At 40.4% G+C, this 17,998-nt stretch overlaps 1 protein-coding gene across 1 annotated transcript in view; it reads left to right on the forward strand.

Moving 5' to 3' along the window:
* The first annotated feature begins 366 nt into the window (after nt 1-366).
* The window catches only part of atp9a (ATPase phospholipid transporting 9A), a 29,615-nt gene continuing 11,983 nt past the window's right edge, over nt 367-17,998 (forward strand). The window contains exons 1-18 of the mRNA XM_077583862.1: nt 367-546; nt 2,402-2,546; nt 3,509-3,622; nt 3,739-3,847; nt 6,915-6,973; nt 7,591-7,642; nt 8,845-8,939; nt 9,198-9,278; nt 10,025-10,100; nt 10,242-10,318; nt 10,520-10,680; nt 10,809-10,951; nt 11,168-11,280; nt 12,152-12,361; nt 14,134-14,295; nt 14,639-14,731; nt 14,989-15,072; nt 17,390-17,560. Coding sequence (XP_077439988.1) covers nt 479-546; nt 2,402-2,546; nt 3,509-3,622; nt 3,739-3,847; nt 6,915-6,973; nt 7,591-7,642; nt 8,845-8,939; nt 9,198-9,278; nt 10,025-10,100; nt 10,242-10,318; nt 10,520-10,680; nt 10,809-10,951; nt 11,168-11,280; nt 12,152-12,361; nt 14,134-14,295; nt 14,639-14,731; nt 14,989-15,072; nt 17,390-17,560 — 2,013 coding nt within the window. The 5' untranslated portion in view covers nt 367-478. The remainder of the gene's footprint in view (nt 547-2,401; nt 2,547-3,508; nt 3,623-3,738; nt 3,848-6,914; nt 6,974-7,590; nt 7,643-8,844; nt 8,940-9,197; nt 9,279-10,024; nt 10,101-10,241; nt 10,319-10,519; nt 10,681-10,808; nt 10,952-11,167; nt 11,281-12,151; nt 12,362-14,133; nt 14,296-14,638; nt 14,732-14,988; nt 15,073-17,389; nt 17,561-17,998) is intronic.

Below are 17,998 nucleotides of genomic sequence, written 5' to 3' on the forward strand. Positions count from 1 at the left end.
TCCCTGTCTGTAGCGGTAGTGCTTTAATGTCACCTGTTAAATCTACTGTAAAGTACACTTTTCAGTTCATATTTAAAAAAGAAAATCGAGATGCATGAGTTAAATCTTGGGCTTGATTTTGATTTTTTCTTGATTGAGTTTCTAATATTGAATGAGCTCAAGGCATATAATTTACACACGAAAAATCTGAAAGTACACCACTGTGACAATGGCACAGCTACATCAACAAAAGTACATTATATTTGTAGTGAATTTGGTGAAACTGGATCATTTGCAGTGATTAGCAATTACTGTTCGAAAAAGTAAAGAAGCAACAGCACCGCATCTGTCAACTTCGAGGGAGCACCCCCACCCCATTTTCTCTTTAGTGTGTCCCACCCGGCTCTCTGTCAGCGGCGCGGTGCGAAGTGACAGCCTCCGCCCAGAACCTCAGAACCGCCCCAACCAGGCTGCGTGCCCGTGGCGGCTTTTCTCCGGAATGACCGACAACATCCCCCTGCAGCCCGTCCGGCGGCCCAAAAGAAACAACAGCAAACACAGACATGGGTAAGGCTGGTAGAAATGAGGGGCACTCATTCATTTTAGCAGCCCTGACGCTTTCGCTCTTCAGCCATCTTCATTCCACAAACGGCTGCTTTGTTTTGAAACGTCAGCGGGGAGGGAGAATGTCCACACTCTGGCTGGATAAACGATTAGTCATATACAGTACTCTGTGTTTGTTTTATTTATTTTTCTAATTCAAAAAGGAGTGTTGCTCTAATGTGACTGTTCAGCAGCTAGCTTTAGCTTTAGCTTACATCCTTGTTCCGGGGAGAGCGTGCAGCAAGTGCACTAGAAGACTACGTCAATATTTGCCTGTTCGTACTCATGTCGCAGTACAAACGCAGCGACATGCCGCCCTCGAGCAATCTTATTACTATTATTCAAAGAAATAAAATCGGCCTAAGAATGAGGATTTTTACGCTAGCTGTGTTAAAAAAGGGGGCCAGGCCTTATTCAGATTGACGGAGAGGCTTTTGAAATGTCGTTTGACTATCAGTGATGGAATTTAATGCAGCTGACAATTGTACACACCACACACAGATCATGACATTGAACGATTTAATGACTTCCGATACTGATACAATCCAGATGGCTACAATTAAATTTGATTTACAATTAGAGGTTATTTCTATCCGTTTTTAATATATACCACTTCTAAAACAATGATACACGTACATGGCTAAACTAAATTGGATTGTCTTGCTTTGTGAGTTTAACTTGTTTGGCTACCATGCGCAGAACTCAATGCATTTGTTAATCTTTTTCTTTCTTTTTTAAAGAGACAGAGAGAAAGCTCAGTGTTGTTCATTCGCTAATTAATTAATTACTTTATTTATTTGTATATCTGATCAATTTTCCCCATCAAAATGTTAACATTCTTCTTGTTTTGTTTCTTAGTGAGTCACAATGTCCCATTACTGGTGAGCTCTTTTTAGTACAGTCCCATGGACTACTGATGTTGTCCTTGGGGCTAACTAGTACCCACTGGCACCATTTTGCAGCCAATTTGCGTTCAGCCAATCATATTGTCCCTGCTTAGAAGTCCTCTCACCCTTACCAGTGACAGCCAATATTGGCGCGTTTGTTCGGCGCTTATTGAAAAATGTGAAACTTTTGCTTTTTAAACCCAAGGTAAACAGTCAAATCTTTAATCAACCCATGATTGAGTACTACACACTTGATGTCTTACATGACATATGTACATGATGGCTCACACGACCTACAGGGTTTTGTGCTGTTTAACAGCCTATATTTCCTAAACATTTTGTTCAAATTCTAAATCTGGTTACACTGTATTTTTCCAGGTTTATAACTCACAGTGTAGTTATTAATTAATCTTGAGGTCACTGGGTTCATTCATGTGGAATGTTGGCCTGGCTTGAACTTTAGGAGTGGTCACCCATTTCCTGATGAAATCACAGTTTTGTTTTGTTTTTTCACTTTATGGACATGCAGTTGAATCCTCTGTGTTGTTTCTGTTTGTGGCAACACATTAACTCAAGGTGTGACTGTGAATTCATTACAAGTTGAACCATGTACCATTCAATTAGAGCGTTTTTCTAAAATATTTCCAAAAGTATTTTGAAATAAATAAAACAGTTTACCCTTAATCTGTGATTAAGACGGTTAATAATCATTTAAAATTTGAGTTATCATTCTACTGTATTTGGTGTGTCTGGGTTTGTGTATTTGCTGTAAAGATGCATTACAACTCTTTGCAGTGGTTATCATTCTAAATACATGTTTGTAGTATCTTAAATGCATAAAAATCAATTTTATTTATAGCTGTTTGAAATTTGACATATTGAGTCAGTTGAATTGTGGACACGAAAGTTATTAACTTGCCCCTTCGTCTCAGGTGCTGCCCATGGTCCAAATGTTGTGGCATGTGTGACTTCCGTCCCCGCACAGTGTGGCTCGGCCATCCAGAAAAGCGAGAGCAGAGGTACCCCCGGAATGTCATTAACAACCAGAAGTACAACTTCTTCACCTTCCTGCCTGGGGTTAGTTTCACTCAACGATCACCACACTATTCCACCTCCCAACAACCACTTATATTTCCTTCCATATGATTCAGAAGTGGCACAAATACTGTATTACAACAACAAACCAGCTCAGGAGGGCACCTTGTGTCTTACTAGAGTCAAAAACCGATGTGCATGAGGAGAAGGGGTGAAAGTAGGGACACTTGATTTATCTTGCAAATCTCTGACAATCTAAAAATATATACTGTACATGATTTTTTTTTAATTTTCATGTTGACAATTGTCTACATTTTAAACTAGGGTGTTATTATAAGGTACACTAATAATAATGACTACCCAAATGTGTTGAATCTCATTTGTCTGCATTTTTCTCGCATGTAAAACTCAGGATGGGGGTTGCTGTGCTGTTTGTTCTTATGATTTGTTTGTGTGTTTTGCATAAACATTTGCTTTCTAGATTTGCTCAGTTGTCATAGGATCGTTAGTTAAGATGGTCAAAGTCGCTATTGTTTGTTTGCCAAAGAAAAAGACAAAAGCAAATTGTTTTTGCAATGCAAAATGGTGTTTTTTTCTTTTCTTTAGTTTGTTATTGTTTTCTGTGTTTTAGCATTTGGCCTCTTTGCCTGCGCTCAGATCTCTATTGAACATACCGACTTTGTCATGCTAGTAATCTCTCACATTGGTGGCAATGGAACTGAGTGAGGTTCTAACTTGAGTGTTAAATGCGAGTGTGATATTGGTGGAAGCTCTAGTTCCTAGATAGGGAGACACATTTTTAGTAGTCTACTCTGGTCATTTCTGCAATTTATGTAAGTTGAACCTCTGTAGAAGCAGGTGGAAATCCCAGTTCAATATTCACATGAAGATTTGCAGTTTGGATAGTAAAAGTGAAAGCCACCCCACTTGATTGTCTGATTATGGTATACAGCCCTTCATCAGGATTTGGAAAATATAGCATGTGTGTTTCTTCTTCACAACAGGTGCTTTTCAATCAGTTCAAGTACTTCTTCAACTTGTATTTCTTGCTGCTGGCCTGCTCTCAGTTTGTGGAGGAGCTACGCTTGGGTGACCTCTACACCTACTGGGTCCCTTTGGTATGCGTTTTTCGTAAACTCTCTTGGTCAATAAGTCACTTTTGTGACTTATGTGACGATTCTACAACAGTTGACGTCCATGAGTTGTCGTTGAAGTGTGATTTTTTTTATTTCAGGGTCTGGTCTTGACCATCACCATCATTCGAGAGGCCGTTGATGAAATAAGATGCTATATTCGAGACAAAGAAGTGAACTCTCAGATCTACAGCAAGCTGTCAACAAGAGGTGGGCATGAAATTCCAATTCAGCTCGAGCCGTAATAGCACTTGTGTTGACAAATTAATCAATTGTCAAATTTATTTGTCAAGACTTTTATTTAATTGTTTTTTTTTTTTTTTTTTTTTTTTTTCAAGCGGCTTCCATAGTTGAAAGTATGTCCCTGCTGACATGCACTGTTTCACAAAAGCACAGTCATTGTTGCCAACTTATATTAGCGATTTGGTTGCTACATTCATTGACTTTTTCGAGCCATCCAGCGACTATTTTTCAAAAAGTGACTAGTCTAATTCCCACTAAGAAACAAACAACATGAACTGTTTTCACATAGTTTTCCATGTAACAAGTCAGTGGAAGGCAGTCACTGAGTCAATCTACCCATTTATTCATGGCAAAAACTGTAATGTATCACTATGTATGTATGCATGGGTAACGTCTGACCCGAAAATCTGCTGAAAACCATCAGAAAGCGACCATAAAATTTCTATTGAATCTGTTTAGGGTTTTTTTCTGCAGACACAATTTTCAAGTTCAGAACTACAAAACAAATGTCAATGTTTGGCCCATTAGAACGGCACTTAAGGGCCTGAGTCAGGCCTATCAAGGGTCCATTTACATGACAACGATTTGGTGAAAATCAAAATACAATATATAATGAAAACACTAAAATATGCATGCCAGCGCAGTTGTTTGTGACACACATGCAAAGCGACAGCTTGTCCTTTTTACGGTAGTTCTTTTTGTCTACTCCAAACCGTAAAGCATCTGCTTGATCATAGTAGCAGCAGTGTAGCAATGTTTGCTGGAGAAGTTTTAACAAACTCATATAATTATCTTGCGCAACAGCACTTTTCTTACACGCAAGCATAATTTTAATTTTTTATTTTATTAACCATTCCACTTAAATGTTTTTTGGCATTAGATTCCTTCCATTGTAACACAGTAGATTGCTGATAATTGCATATTGGCCAATCGCAGGATAGCCGAAAGCTTACTAATGCGGAGACTCACTAAGTCACACTTAAGATTTTGACATTTTATACGATACGATACGATATACTTTTATTTTCCCCGTGGGGAACTTTTTCCTGGACTCCGTCCAGCTGCAGTTTACAGTAAAGAGAAAACAACAGAATAGAAGAGATAAAATTAAAATTAAATAAATAAGAAGTGCAGCAATAAGTAGAAGACTTCCCAGAAGTCTTCACAGAAGTATACATGTGTAATTTTAATAAAAATACAGACGATCCCCAACTTACGAACGAGTTACGTTCCGAGCGATCGTTCGTAAGGTGAATTTGCTCGTAAGTTGCTTCGGTGCTATATTTTGTATTATAATTTATGTTTAAAGAGAATACGTACAGTACTGTACTACGTATGTTAGAGAGAGAGAGAGCGAGAGACACACACAGTATGTACATGTACGTAATAAGATAAATAAAATGAAGTTTAACTTACTTTTGGAAGATGTACTCGATGCTTAAGGATTTGATGGAGGAGGAGGAGGAAGAGGAGGATTTTATATCATGAGAGATTCTTCGTCGTCGCTGGAATGGGCTTCAAAAGTTACTTCCTCCTCCGTAACTTCAATGTAGGAAGAAGTTGAGGGTCGAGGAGAAGAAGATGAGGGTTGATGAGTATCTTCCTTGGAGGATTTACTAGAAACTGGCCGAAAGAAGCGATCTAACGACGATTGCACAGTTTTCTTCTTTTTTCATCATAAATGATGCGGTAGCACTGTATGGCATCATTCAATTGATTTGCAACCTTTGTGCAACGTTCAATATTTGGGTCTTGCTGCTCGAAGAGTGCGATGGCTTTATCTATGAGCGACAGGCGTTTCTTCTTCTTCCTCCTCCTCGACACGTTGCTGAGCCTCCAATGCTGGGTGAGCTCTCACAGCGCCAAGCGTCGGTATTAGCGGCGGAAAGAAGCACTACAGTACTCGGAAAAAGGTGCGCAATACAAAATCTAACTTACAGCATCTCTTTCCGAACATTTTTTGACATGCGCGCAGACATGTTCGTATGTACCGTTGTTCGTAACTCGAATGTTCGTAAGTAGGGGAGCGTCTGTATACATTTTGGCTCATATACTATTTTGGAATCCTTGACAATATAAACACAATGGGATGTGTACTAAAACATACTGTGTAAAACTGAAAATAAGGCTTTTCGGATGTAAAAACAAACCAATCTCGACCCTTGGAATCTTTATCAAAATGGAGTGTTTAAAGTCTGCTCTCATACAGAAAGTGCAGGTCTGGAAGATGGTTCTACAGGAAAGTTGCCTTATATAACGGACTGTAATAATGCTCATTTTTGCATCCATGCTGCCACCTTTCCTACTTTTCAGCATCTATTAACTGTAGAGTGGCAGCCCTGTTAAAGCTTATTGGGGCTGAGGGAAACGGTGTGTAATTCAAAGCAGGGACATAAAAGTGAGCATACAAGGCCACGGTATAAAGTGCGAGCAACAATAAAAAAAGCAGAAGACCTCTTGCGGTTTCCATCACTTGGCCACTTTGATGTGGCAGCTTGTTTTAGCCATAAACACAATGACCGCCCGCCTCCACCATAGTGGTTCCTGTGCACACTTGTTTTGCGCCATTCTCCAAAGTACGCATGACACACTGCCATCAAACCTTTGCTGATAATCTGAATTATTTTAATTTCTGATTTAATGCAATTGTTTGCACGTCTTAGCATAACTCTGTTGTCACAATGGGACAAAGAAGAAATGTGAATTCCCATGAACCCCGACGCATAGTGATATTATATGTGCCTTAATGTCTTGCATATGCATTGGCCAGAGGTCACGGCAGAGGTCAGGGGTCAGTGATCTCCTCCAAACAAATTTGCCTGTTAATTCCAAATGGAATGAGAGAGAAAGGCTCAACTCCCCCAGCATTCCTTCAGATCTGCATGGAAAATTACTTCCCCCAAACTTCAGTGTGGTGACCGGTGAAGCATGCGGGAAAGCAGCTGGCACTACTACTATTTGATTTCCAAGATATGTTTGTGGTTTATACGTTTTAACCGTTTAATGTCTTCTCTATTTTTCTTTTTCCCGTTAGGCACAGCAAAGATCAAAAGCAGCAACATTCAAGTGGGAGATCTTATAATAGTGGAAAAGGTTTGTTAAAAATACTTCCACATGGCAATAATGGTCACATTCTCACATAATGCCTACAATCAAATATTCGCCACTTGATGTGCATTTCAACCTCATTTTTGGGTAGGGTTAGTATATCTTAAGTTGGAGTGGATTTTCAGTGGAATTAGATGTGTGGTTGTTCCTGTCGCAGATCCATTGAGGTCTTTGCACATGAAATATGAGAAGCCCACTCCTGTCTTCAGTTTCCAATGGCAGGCGTCTTTCTGAATCACTGGTCGCAGCACGGCCGAAGGAAAGGTCACACATGTCGGCCGCCACATCTCATCAACATCTCTGACTGATTGTGAGCTGTCTGGAAATATTAGGTCGCTGAAAGTATCCTTCTGCGATCCAGAAGAACTATGTTGGGATTTTAGGGTTATGCTGAGTCAAGTGGGGTCACCTGCGATGGATAGGAGGGGCCTACTCTTAAAAAATTTTTTTTATATATATTTTATTTTTTATTTTTCAATGAGTGTTACTAATGTGCCACACGCAATGCGATAAGTCAAACATTTTAAGAGCAGGAGGAGGGTGGGGTGCAGGAGCAGGAAGTGATGCTGAAGTGATGTTTTTCTTTCTGTCTTTCTTTGTAGAACCAGCGTGTTCCTGCTGACATGATCTTTTTAAGGACCTCAGAGAGAAATGGTAAACATCTGCTGGTCATTCATCCAGATCTGGCTGGGGAAATGACTTGTTTAAAAAAGGCGCTGAGGTGCAGGGATTAGCCCTGAGCCTGGACAGGAAGTCCTATAATGTCTGAATTGTAATTGGGTCCAGTACTATACTATCAGTCAAAGCTGCTGTGGTTGGAGGGGAGGGGAGTGTTTGCTGCGTTGCTGCTTCCAGTTATACATACACACAATGTAGACCAAACATTGACCTCTCTTCCTCATGCTAGTTTTGCAGATGAAATTGTGCAAGTACAACACAATAAAAGTTATAATTCACAAGCAATTGAACTACATTCTAGGACCCCAGTTGACCGTAATTATTCAGAATTAGCTGTGTTTTCCAATAATGTAATGGCTAAATAGCTGTTCCATGATCAAACTAGCCTCATACACACTAACTACACAAGCAATTTTAGCATTGGTGGTTAATATTAAAATGTAAACATTCCAAAATTCTGAATTATTTTTTCTGATGCTGGTGGTTCTCTTCTAACCTTTATCTATGAACACCCATTGTTGCTAGCCGTTTTGGAATAGTTGCCACAAGAAAGCCAAAGATAAAGCAAACTCATCTACATTTAGCTATCGAACCGAATTGGGGCACCATTGTTGAGGCAATCTCTATCTTTCTGTCTACGTAAACTTTAGAGGTTCCACTATACAAAGGCGTCTCACATGATTGATCACGTGGGGATTAAGTTTCACTAATGCAACAGCTGCATTGCTTTATAATTGCATATGGGGTATCTACAACATAAATGTTTAACTATGTTTGAGCATGTATGTTGTTGTTGTGACTACTTCATGCCCAAGGGAAAGAACACAGCAGCGTTGTTTTACTGGAAATAGTGTATGGTTATCTCCATTCCATGTGGAGGCCATTAGGTCAATTATGAAGAGCCTGAGCCGAGACTGGGATATTTTTTTGGGGCCACATGACTCATGTAGGCTAAAGTTAAATTTCGTGGGAGTAGGGTCAGGTTTCTGTCCCACTGGTTAATGTGGCTAAACCAAGTTACCAAGACTTCCTATAATGTTTAAAAAAACAACAACACATTTTTGTCGCGTGCATAGGTTCACAGAATAGAGATGTCACTTATTGACACGTGGAGCTTGCCTGTTGTCACCCCCTGGTGGTGTAAGTATATGTGGAATAAGCTTTTGTCTTCTGCTCAGGCTCTTGTTTCCTGCGCACTGACCAGCTGGACGGGGAGACAGACTGGAAACTGCGCCTCCCGGTGGCCTGCACACAGAGGCTGCCGACTGCTGCAGTGAGTACATGACGGGGATGTGGTATACAATAGGCCTATAGGTACACGTCTTCAATCAATTGGTCAATCAGAATGGACTAAAGCCCAAATTCACAGCAAAGCAAGTAACTTTGGGATGAACTTCAATGGAGATGGACAAAAATTGACTCATTCCAAAATCTTGTAGAAAGTGAACTGTAGCCTTAAAATGAATGTTGTTTGAAGTTCATTCTTCTAACTCAAGAACAAGTTCTAAGTAATTTTGTTGATGTCTCTTAGGACCTTCTACAGATTCGATCCTATGTATACGCAGAAGAGCCAAACATCGACATCCATAACTTTATAGGAACTTTCACCAGGGTGAGTGTGTCTCATTTTTGTATTGGATTTGTGTTAACTCATGACTTCTTACCTCTTCAAGGAAATATTATGTTTACGAAATAACCCTTAATATTATGATGGGTGATAAAACAACTCAAATAATGTAGGTTGCTTTGGAAGTGTAGTAGGATATATCCTGGAGCAAATGTGTTCCACTCAGATGTAAACAAAAACATGGCTAACTTTCTGATGAGTTTATTTGACTGTAGGCAGGTTGGCAAATGTTAGCAATTTAAGAGCACATGAATAACATTGATTTAGCTAGCAGGCCGACTGTAGTGCGAATATATTCTGAATTTGTGAAAAGTGTTTTAATCAATTCACGTGTCAAGCTTGATAACATCCAAATGCACATATAATATTAGGAAAATTATGAAATATAAGTGTAAATATGCAACCAGCCAATACCGGCATCCACCAAATAAAGACATAATTCTGGTAGTAAAAATTTCAAGAGGTTTTTTTTTTTTTTTCTAGAGAGACAGCGACCCAATTTCACTGTGGTCAGCAATTTCAGGAACAAGAATACACATCATAAAATACTTGTTCTATCAAATAACTTTTGCTGGACAATAAAATTGATGTAAAAAGGGTTGATTTTTCTATGATTATAACTTACACATTGTAGTGAGTGAGTGGTTACATACATAATGCTATGGGGAAATTGTATTAAATAAAGGAAATGTGTGCAAAAGGGTTGGCTACTTCTCTGTTGTCTTTCACAGGAGGATGGCGACCCTCCCATCAACGAAAGCCTTAGCATTGAGAATACACTGTGGGCCAGCACGGTGGTCGCCTCAGGTGAGTACATAACACGTTGGTCAAGGTACTCGACGGTTGTGTTTGGAATGCTGATCTTTATTTTAACATTGGTTGTTGGTATGCATTGTTTTACATGGTGTGTTGGGATAGTTGTGTTTAAATGTGTTTCTCTTATCATAGGCACGGTAGTGGGGCTGGTGATTTATACTGGCAAGGAGCTGCGCAGCGTCATGAACACCTCCAACCCAAGGCACAAGGTACGATGGCTGAAACCAGGCATGGATATTACAGTGTTTTCGGGACCTTGTGGACAAGCGTCGTTCTGACAAAGTTCTTATTGTATGTGTTTAACAATGCCAGGTTAATTAAACATTGATCATGATATCCAATGGCCATATACAGTCCAACCATGTTTTGCAAATTTCAATACCAATATTAATTTGTTGTGTTTATGTCAGGTGGGCTTGTTTGACCTGGAGGTAAACTGCTTGACTAAGATCCTGTTTGGGGCATTGGTGGTAGTGTCGCTGGTCATGGTGGCCCTGCAGCACTTTGCGGGACGCTGGTACCTGCAGATCCTGCGCTTCTTGCTGCTATTTTCTAACATTGTGCCTATCAGGTGGGACATAAAATGCTCCCTGCGGTCATGCCAGCCTCGTGGCTTTATGTATTTTTATTTTATTTTTTTTTGCTTTTAGTCTTTAAGATTGTGTGCACTCTCTGAGTCCTCTCATTTATTTGATCTAGCCTGCGTGTCAATCTGGATATGGGAAAGATGGTTTTCAGTTGGATGATCAAGAAGGACTCCAAGATTCCGGGCACGGTGGTGAGAGCCAGCACCATACCCGAACAGCTGGGCCGCATCTCCTACCTGCTGACTGACAAAACAGGTTTGACTGCAAAAGATAAAACAACACAAACATTCAAATCAGATCAACATCAGCTAAAAGTAGCAAAGCAAAAAACCTTAGTGATTTTTTAAATATTTTTTTATGTATTTGCGTTCATTGTGCCCTTACACGTTTCATGCTTTATTCACTTATTCAAATGTGACACATTTAGCAGAATTGTACTATAAGTATGCTGTAACACTATTTGAATGCCAGGAACTCTTACCCAAAATGAGATGGTGTTCCGGCGCCTCCACCTTGGAACTGTGGCGTACGGGATGGACTCTATGGATGAAGTGCAGAGCCATGTGTTCAGTGCCTACACACAGGTACAAAACATAACAAGGGGCAGAACATTATCACTCACATTTCAGGAACAAACTGAATGCTGTAAAACGAAGAAGAAAAAGCAGCCTCAATGTTTAAAAACAACAACCACCATAACATCAATTTGTGATTGCTTCCCTCAATTCTTCCTGACCTTTGATCATAGGCTTTGTCCCCCTTGACACCATAGGTTAGCGAAGCAGGAAACAGGATTAACCCAAAAGCCAGGCGCTGCCCCTACATGTTTAATGACTTTGCCATTAACCTCTGCAACGTGCGGATGCCTATTATTAGAAAGGCCTCAGTTCAAAATTATTCATTTCTAGTTGAAAACATATGGTTGTTCTTGTGTAACGCTCTGACTCCAATGATTATGGTTTGAGTTTTGGAGATGTCTGGTGACCTTAGTGATAGAATGAGTCAAACGATTGATTGTTTTGCTCAAATGGGCTACAGATAGTGGAGTTTGAGGCTGCATATTCAGTGATATGTACCAGCCATCTGCAACAATATGAGTACATCAACGTATGAAACAGTCGTCCAGATAAAATCAAATGCTTGCAATATACCAACATTTTGTGAATTTATTGTGCTAATAATTTCTTGCAACTTCTATAGTTCAATTTAGTCACCTGGCTGTTTGCTGTTAAATTGTGGCATCATCTATTATGCCTTTCACTGCTTCAAATCACAGATTCAACATACTGTGACATCATTGTTATGAACCACAGAGCCACTAAATTGCCTCTTCACAATCAATCAGTCAAAAAAAAAAAAATCATGCCCATCTCCAGGTTATACAATATAAATGTTCACATGAAAATCTCTTCCTTACCCATCTGTCCTCATCTGTGGCCTGTGTGTGCTCCTCAGCCCACTCATGACCTTCCGGCCTCCAGGACCCCAGCAGCCACGAAGGTTCGCAAGACCATCAGCAGTAGAGTTCACGAGGCGGTGAAAGCCATCGCGTTAGTGCACAATGTGACGCCGACATACGAGTCCAACGGCGTGACGGACCAGGCTGAGGCAGAGCAGCACTACGAAGATACCTGCAGGGTGTACCAGGCCGCCAGTCCCGATGAGGTACTCACACTCCATCAGAGAACTATTCCATATGTTCTCGGTCTCATCAGTCTCGCTGTCATGTCGTGTCATTCACTCCAAATTTTATGACTTCTAAGGCGTTCCCAGAGTTGAGGTTCCACTTTGTCATTGTGTACCTTAGGAAAGAAAAGCACACGAGTTGAACCTTCTACCTCCAACTCTTGGAGTTGGATGTTGTCACACATCCAGCCGTGATGACTGATTTGCTTGCATGTTTCCCCTCATTAATTTTATAACGCCATCAGACCATCCCGACATGGACCGTTCTGTGTTTGTCACTGCGGGTCTTTCACTCGGCCGCTTTCCTCCTTGAAGTGTCACAAGCCAAAAGTCATCTCACATTTACGTCCTCGATGGTACGCATTCTTTGAACACCAGGAAGAGGTCTGCTGAATTCAACGTGATCCACATCCTGCAGCGTAAATACGGATTTCCTTTATGTGCTCCCCAGCCTCTTGCACTTATCCCCTTTTGGGTTTCCTCTGAGCACATGTTTCACGGGTCACTGCTTTTGTCATTGAAAAAGCCACCTACATTTGTTGTTTGCAGGAAATGACTGCTCGTGTCTCTTTGTATGTGACGCTAATGAGGAATTTGTTGCACGATGCACATTCCAGAACTCGACAAGTTAGACTGCCTTCACTTTCTCCCCTGCCAGAGGGAAGTCTTAATATAGTGCCGATTCACGTCATTGACTGTTGAATGTACATTTTAACTCGCATGGTTTGGTCCCGCTCACCCGATAGATAAAGGTCGATGATGTCACATTCCAGCCATGTGGTTTCACTATTAAGGTCACCTCGTGAGCAAGAATTTAAGATTTATTTTTCTTTCATGAGCACAATTCCAGCTAGTAACAATAATACTAATAATAATAAAAAAAATTGGTATTATGATAATGAGAACATTAACTTAATCACTATCTGTTATACGTTGTTCTCTGCGCAAAAATCTTAATAATGCTGAAGGATTTTGTTTTACATTCATTACAATGCATTTTAAGCCTGCGCTGATCAGGCTTAAAATCCTACAAAAATGGCTGGCATTTTAAAAATGTTTACCGGTTACGTATTTTCGTCATACGTCACACTCTTGCGCAGTTCAGCACATAAACCATTTTTCTTTGATTATAATTTTGAAGCTAGAATTGAATTCACAATTACATTTTGTTTAATTGTCCAACCTTGTTTTATCATGGATTAAAGTTTGGGGTAGAATGTTCAATAGATGTTCCTCACTGTTAATTAATGTAGGAAATGTTCAATTTTATAGCCTCTATATAAAACTGTCAGTCTCAATGTGCTTAAATTTTTTAATTGTAATCTGTTGTTTTCGGCCATCGTATGTATTTGGCTTCTCTACCATTAGGCCTGTCATCGAATGACTGGTGGATTAGTTTTTTGATGTAACCTCTGGTCTGCAAGTTATTGTTGAATTCATCTCCCCCATTTTTCTCCCCATAATGCTCTTCAGTAATGGAAGTGATTGGCCACCTCTATCCTTGATTCACTGTTGAACAATATATTCATCTTAGAGACTTCCCTGAAGTTTATCAATCAATAATGTTGAGTGCTCCAAATGCTTCAGACATTGATTAATACTGAATGTGACTGAAATCTCAGCGAGCCTATTCAGGCTACAGCTCCCGTTCCCTTCGTAATTCAAGCATTGATGTGACACAATGGCATTTAGATCAATAGTCTTCTGTCAGTCCAAGCTCTTTCAGGGTCTCTTCCACTCGCTACCTGCAGGTGTCGCTGGTGCAGTGGACTGAGAGTGTTGGCCTGACGCTGGTGGGGAGAGACCAATCCTCCATGCAACTCAGGACCCCTACTGGCCAAATAATGAACTTCAGCATCCTCCAAATTTTCCCCTTCACGTATGAGAGCAAGAGGATGGGCATCATCGTGCGAGTGAGTGCCAATATACTTGTTGTTGTTCCATGAATGTTTCCTGAATGCAAGTTCAGAAACCGATGAAAGTTTTAGTGTCAGTTTGGGCTGCTAGGAGATCCATTTGGGTTGGCTATAGAGGAAAATAAATGACAGATTAATATGAGTCCATATATGGTGACAAAGGGACAGTTGGGGAATTTATAATTTCCATATAGGTCAGATGACTAATTGGCTTAAACACAGGACGCACATGCATTTGGCAGTCCATGATAAGTTTCAAACAATATTGTACTCTCCATGACTGCAAAACAAATTTTTAGTGGGTACTCATGTTAAGTTAAACATATTGATTTCATTTCAGGATGAATCAACTGGAGAGATCACGTTCTACATGAAGGGTGCTGATGTGGTGATGGCCGGTATCGTCCAGTATAATGATTGGCTGGAAGAAGAGGTAGTCACTTTTTTGTTTCTTTTGCCATTCATTTATTCCTCAACAATTAGCCAGTTTACAGAGTTGTTCCTACTGTACTACCATCTCTTTAAATGTAGATATGATTTGAATTTACCATCTTACATCAGCCCCCTTGATCTTAGTTCTTGTATTGGCTGGCATCTACTTTTTTATATAATGTGTGTGTGTGTGTGTTGGTAGTTGAATGGATGTTGGAAAATAGTGTCTGACTCTGAACCCTTCTGAATGTTTTTCAGTGTGGGAACATGGCGAGAGAAGGTCTGCGCGTTCTGGTTGTTTCCAAAAAGTCCCTGACTGAGGAACAGTATCAGGATTTTGAGGTAGATTTGTGAGTGTGAAACACGGACTCACTGCAGTTAACTGTTTGGTCTTGTGTTTTTGTTCCAAAGCTAGCCTCAAAGTTGCATTATTCTGCTACTCAAGCCTACTTTTGAGTTTGAGTTTATTATAAAGACAGTGTGCAGTAATAACATTAGGAAGATGGCTGCACCAGATTTAGCACAATGCTAGTTTACAGCTGTAGTCCCCATTTTTTATTTTTTTTATTTTTAAATATCAGACGCCTTTACATTGGAAAACACAGTGTAATTTGTACTGTTTGTTGACCTTGCAAAGGAATTTTGGACCTTGAAAACACAAACATTTTAAAATGCAGGGTATTGTTTTCGTTTTAAAGTTGCAGTGCATATTTTTTTTATTTTAAACAAAACTTTATTTTCACCCAAGCTACTATTAAAGCAGGGGTGGGCACACTCGGTCCTCGAGGGCCGGAGTCCTGCAGGTTTTTGAAGTTTCCCTTCTGCAACACAGCTGATATATGATCAGCTCATCAGCAAGCTCTGCATAAGCCTGATAACGATCCTGTTGATTGGAATCAGCTTGTGTTGGAAGAGGGAAACCTCCAAAACCTGCTTGAGGACCGAGTGTGCCCATTCCTGTATTAAAGCATATTGCCAGTTAAGCCTATCAGCTCCTAGTAATGGGCGGAGCGTGGCTGCCTCTACCATTTTAGGTCCTTAATTACAAGACTTTTTTTTTTTAAGTTCTCTTTCCATAACCAGGGTTTTTCCGGTGTACAAAATTCAGAGGCGGCCACCTCCACCTAATTTGCTCGCCACCTCCAGCCTGAGCCACTGATATCGCTCAACAGAGCGCTCCAGCTGTGTTGATTGAGCTCGGCAGGAACGCATTTTAACCGCAGTTGCAGTGTTGCGCCATTATGGAGGCGCTATATCAACAGCAGTGCACCGGAAAGACCTGAAACAACAACTGAAAAAGAAACGGCTTTCTTTTTTTTCTTTTTCTTTTTAAACTTTAATGTACCGAAGAAGAAACAGATCAAGAAGCAACCGCTGTACACGCCCATTTCCTGGTTGAGAGGCAGAGTATATTCAATCAACATAATAGTGTTAAACTATATTAACAATTTAACATTTTACTAGGGGATGAATTTTTAATGATTGTAGTTAAAAAAAAAAGGCAAACATTAATGGCACCATTGTACTCATAATTTCTAATTTCTAGTCCCTGATCATAAAATGGCTGCAGGAGGGCGGCCCATAATGGTATCGGTCACCGCCATGAGTACTTATACCTTAAAATAGGACTGGTATTGGCACCGATACAATACCTGGTATTGGTAGTCACCCATTATATTTAGGGTGATACCACCTCTGCCTCAATTTGAGCCAGGAAAAACCCTGACCATTAGCATATGTAAATTTCTCCCATTGAAGCAACGTAAATATGATCCGTATCCATAAAGTACAATGAGGCTATAGTGTGAATATCAAGCAACTAGTTGCAGCTGTAATGTTGTGACGACACAGTTGCCTGCTTATGACGCCGTAGCAAAGTGGCAAACAGGTGTTGAGTGTACGCGGCTAAACATCAATAGTGCTTGCCATTAGCGCAAGATTACTAACCTGCCTTTTTTGTTCTACTCATACAAAGCTATGGGGCTGTGTAGTGTGTACATAATGTGCTTTTGTAAATTTACACTCCGAAACCTGCTTTTCAAAAGTTTATGGTCCCAAAATGTGAGGTACAACAACAACAAAGATGAATACTGTAGTTTTCTTTTGAAATGGTTGCCATGTGAACTGCAGCTCAAAATACAAGTGTCACATTTTTGTCTTGGGATGTTCAGTCCTAATAAACACGATTGCTGCTGGGTGATTAGATTAACCTTTGAACCCTCTTGTGACCCCCCACACCCCGCTCATTGTTTGAGAAGGGCGGGGTCCCTCCCCCGCAGGCTTCACTTGCTGAACTGTATAATTGTGTGTTTGAGCTGGTGGGCAGCAGTGAGTCACAAACACACACACACACACACACGGACTTTGTGTTTCCTGTATGAGTCACCGGCGGATTGTTTTTGCGTTATCTCATTGGCGAGCGACCCCGGAGCCGCAGTGGTCAAAAGCCGGCACACAACACACTCATTGAAGTAGTTTTGGAGGCTGCTTGAAAGAACAAGCTTGTCGTTGATTTAATAATTATAACTGAAATATGTTGAATGTTTTCTTAGTTCAGCCTAGTGCCTTAATGTGCTTTTATTGCATCTCATCTGCTCCTGCACCCCCACCCCCAAAAAAAGACTCAACCCGACTCTGTCTGTCCCTTCACTCCCTCCAGGCACGCTACGTCCAGGCCAAGCTCAGCGTGCACGATCGCTCCCTTAAGGTTGCCACTGTGATTGAAAGTCTGGAAATGGAGATGGAACTCCTGTGTTTGACTGGCGTGGAAGACCAGCTGCAGGCTGACGTCAGGCCCACGTTGGAGATCCTTCGCAATGCAGGCATCAAGGTGGACGCCCTTTTCACATGAACTACAAAACATCACCAACACAACAAAAAGAGTGGCCGGAGGCCTTTGAGTACTCAACTAGTGCTGTCACTAGCGACTTAAAAAAAATAAATCGAGTCACCTATCTATTATTCCATAGATTGACTATAACCCCCCCCCCCCCCCAAAAAAAATCCCTTCTTTTTATTATTATTAATTATTATTATAATATATATATATTTTTTAAAGTCCACTAAGGTTGAATGTGAGTTGAATTTAGTGGCTATAAATGCTCATTGTTGCTTATCTTCTGCACACATATGCACATACAGTATTACACAAACACCAACAAAATTAGCCTATGCTAAACGATTAACAATCGCGATTAGCATCAGCCCTGAATAAACTCGAATCACTTACTTATTGCACTTTTCCTGAAAATCACTTCATAGTCCAACA

The sequence above is a fragment of the Vanacampus margaritifer genome, chromosome 1 (assembly GCF_051991255.1).
Source record: "Vanacampus margaritifer isolate UIUO_Vmar chromosome 1, RoL_Vmar_1.0, whole genome shotgun sequence".
NCBI lineage: Eukaryota > Metazoa > Chordata > Actinopteri > Syngnathiformes > Syngnathidae > Vanacampus > Vanacampus margaritifer.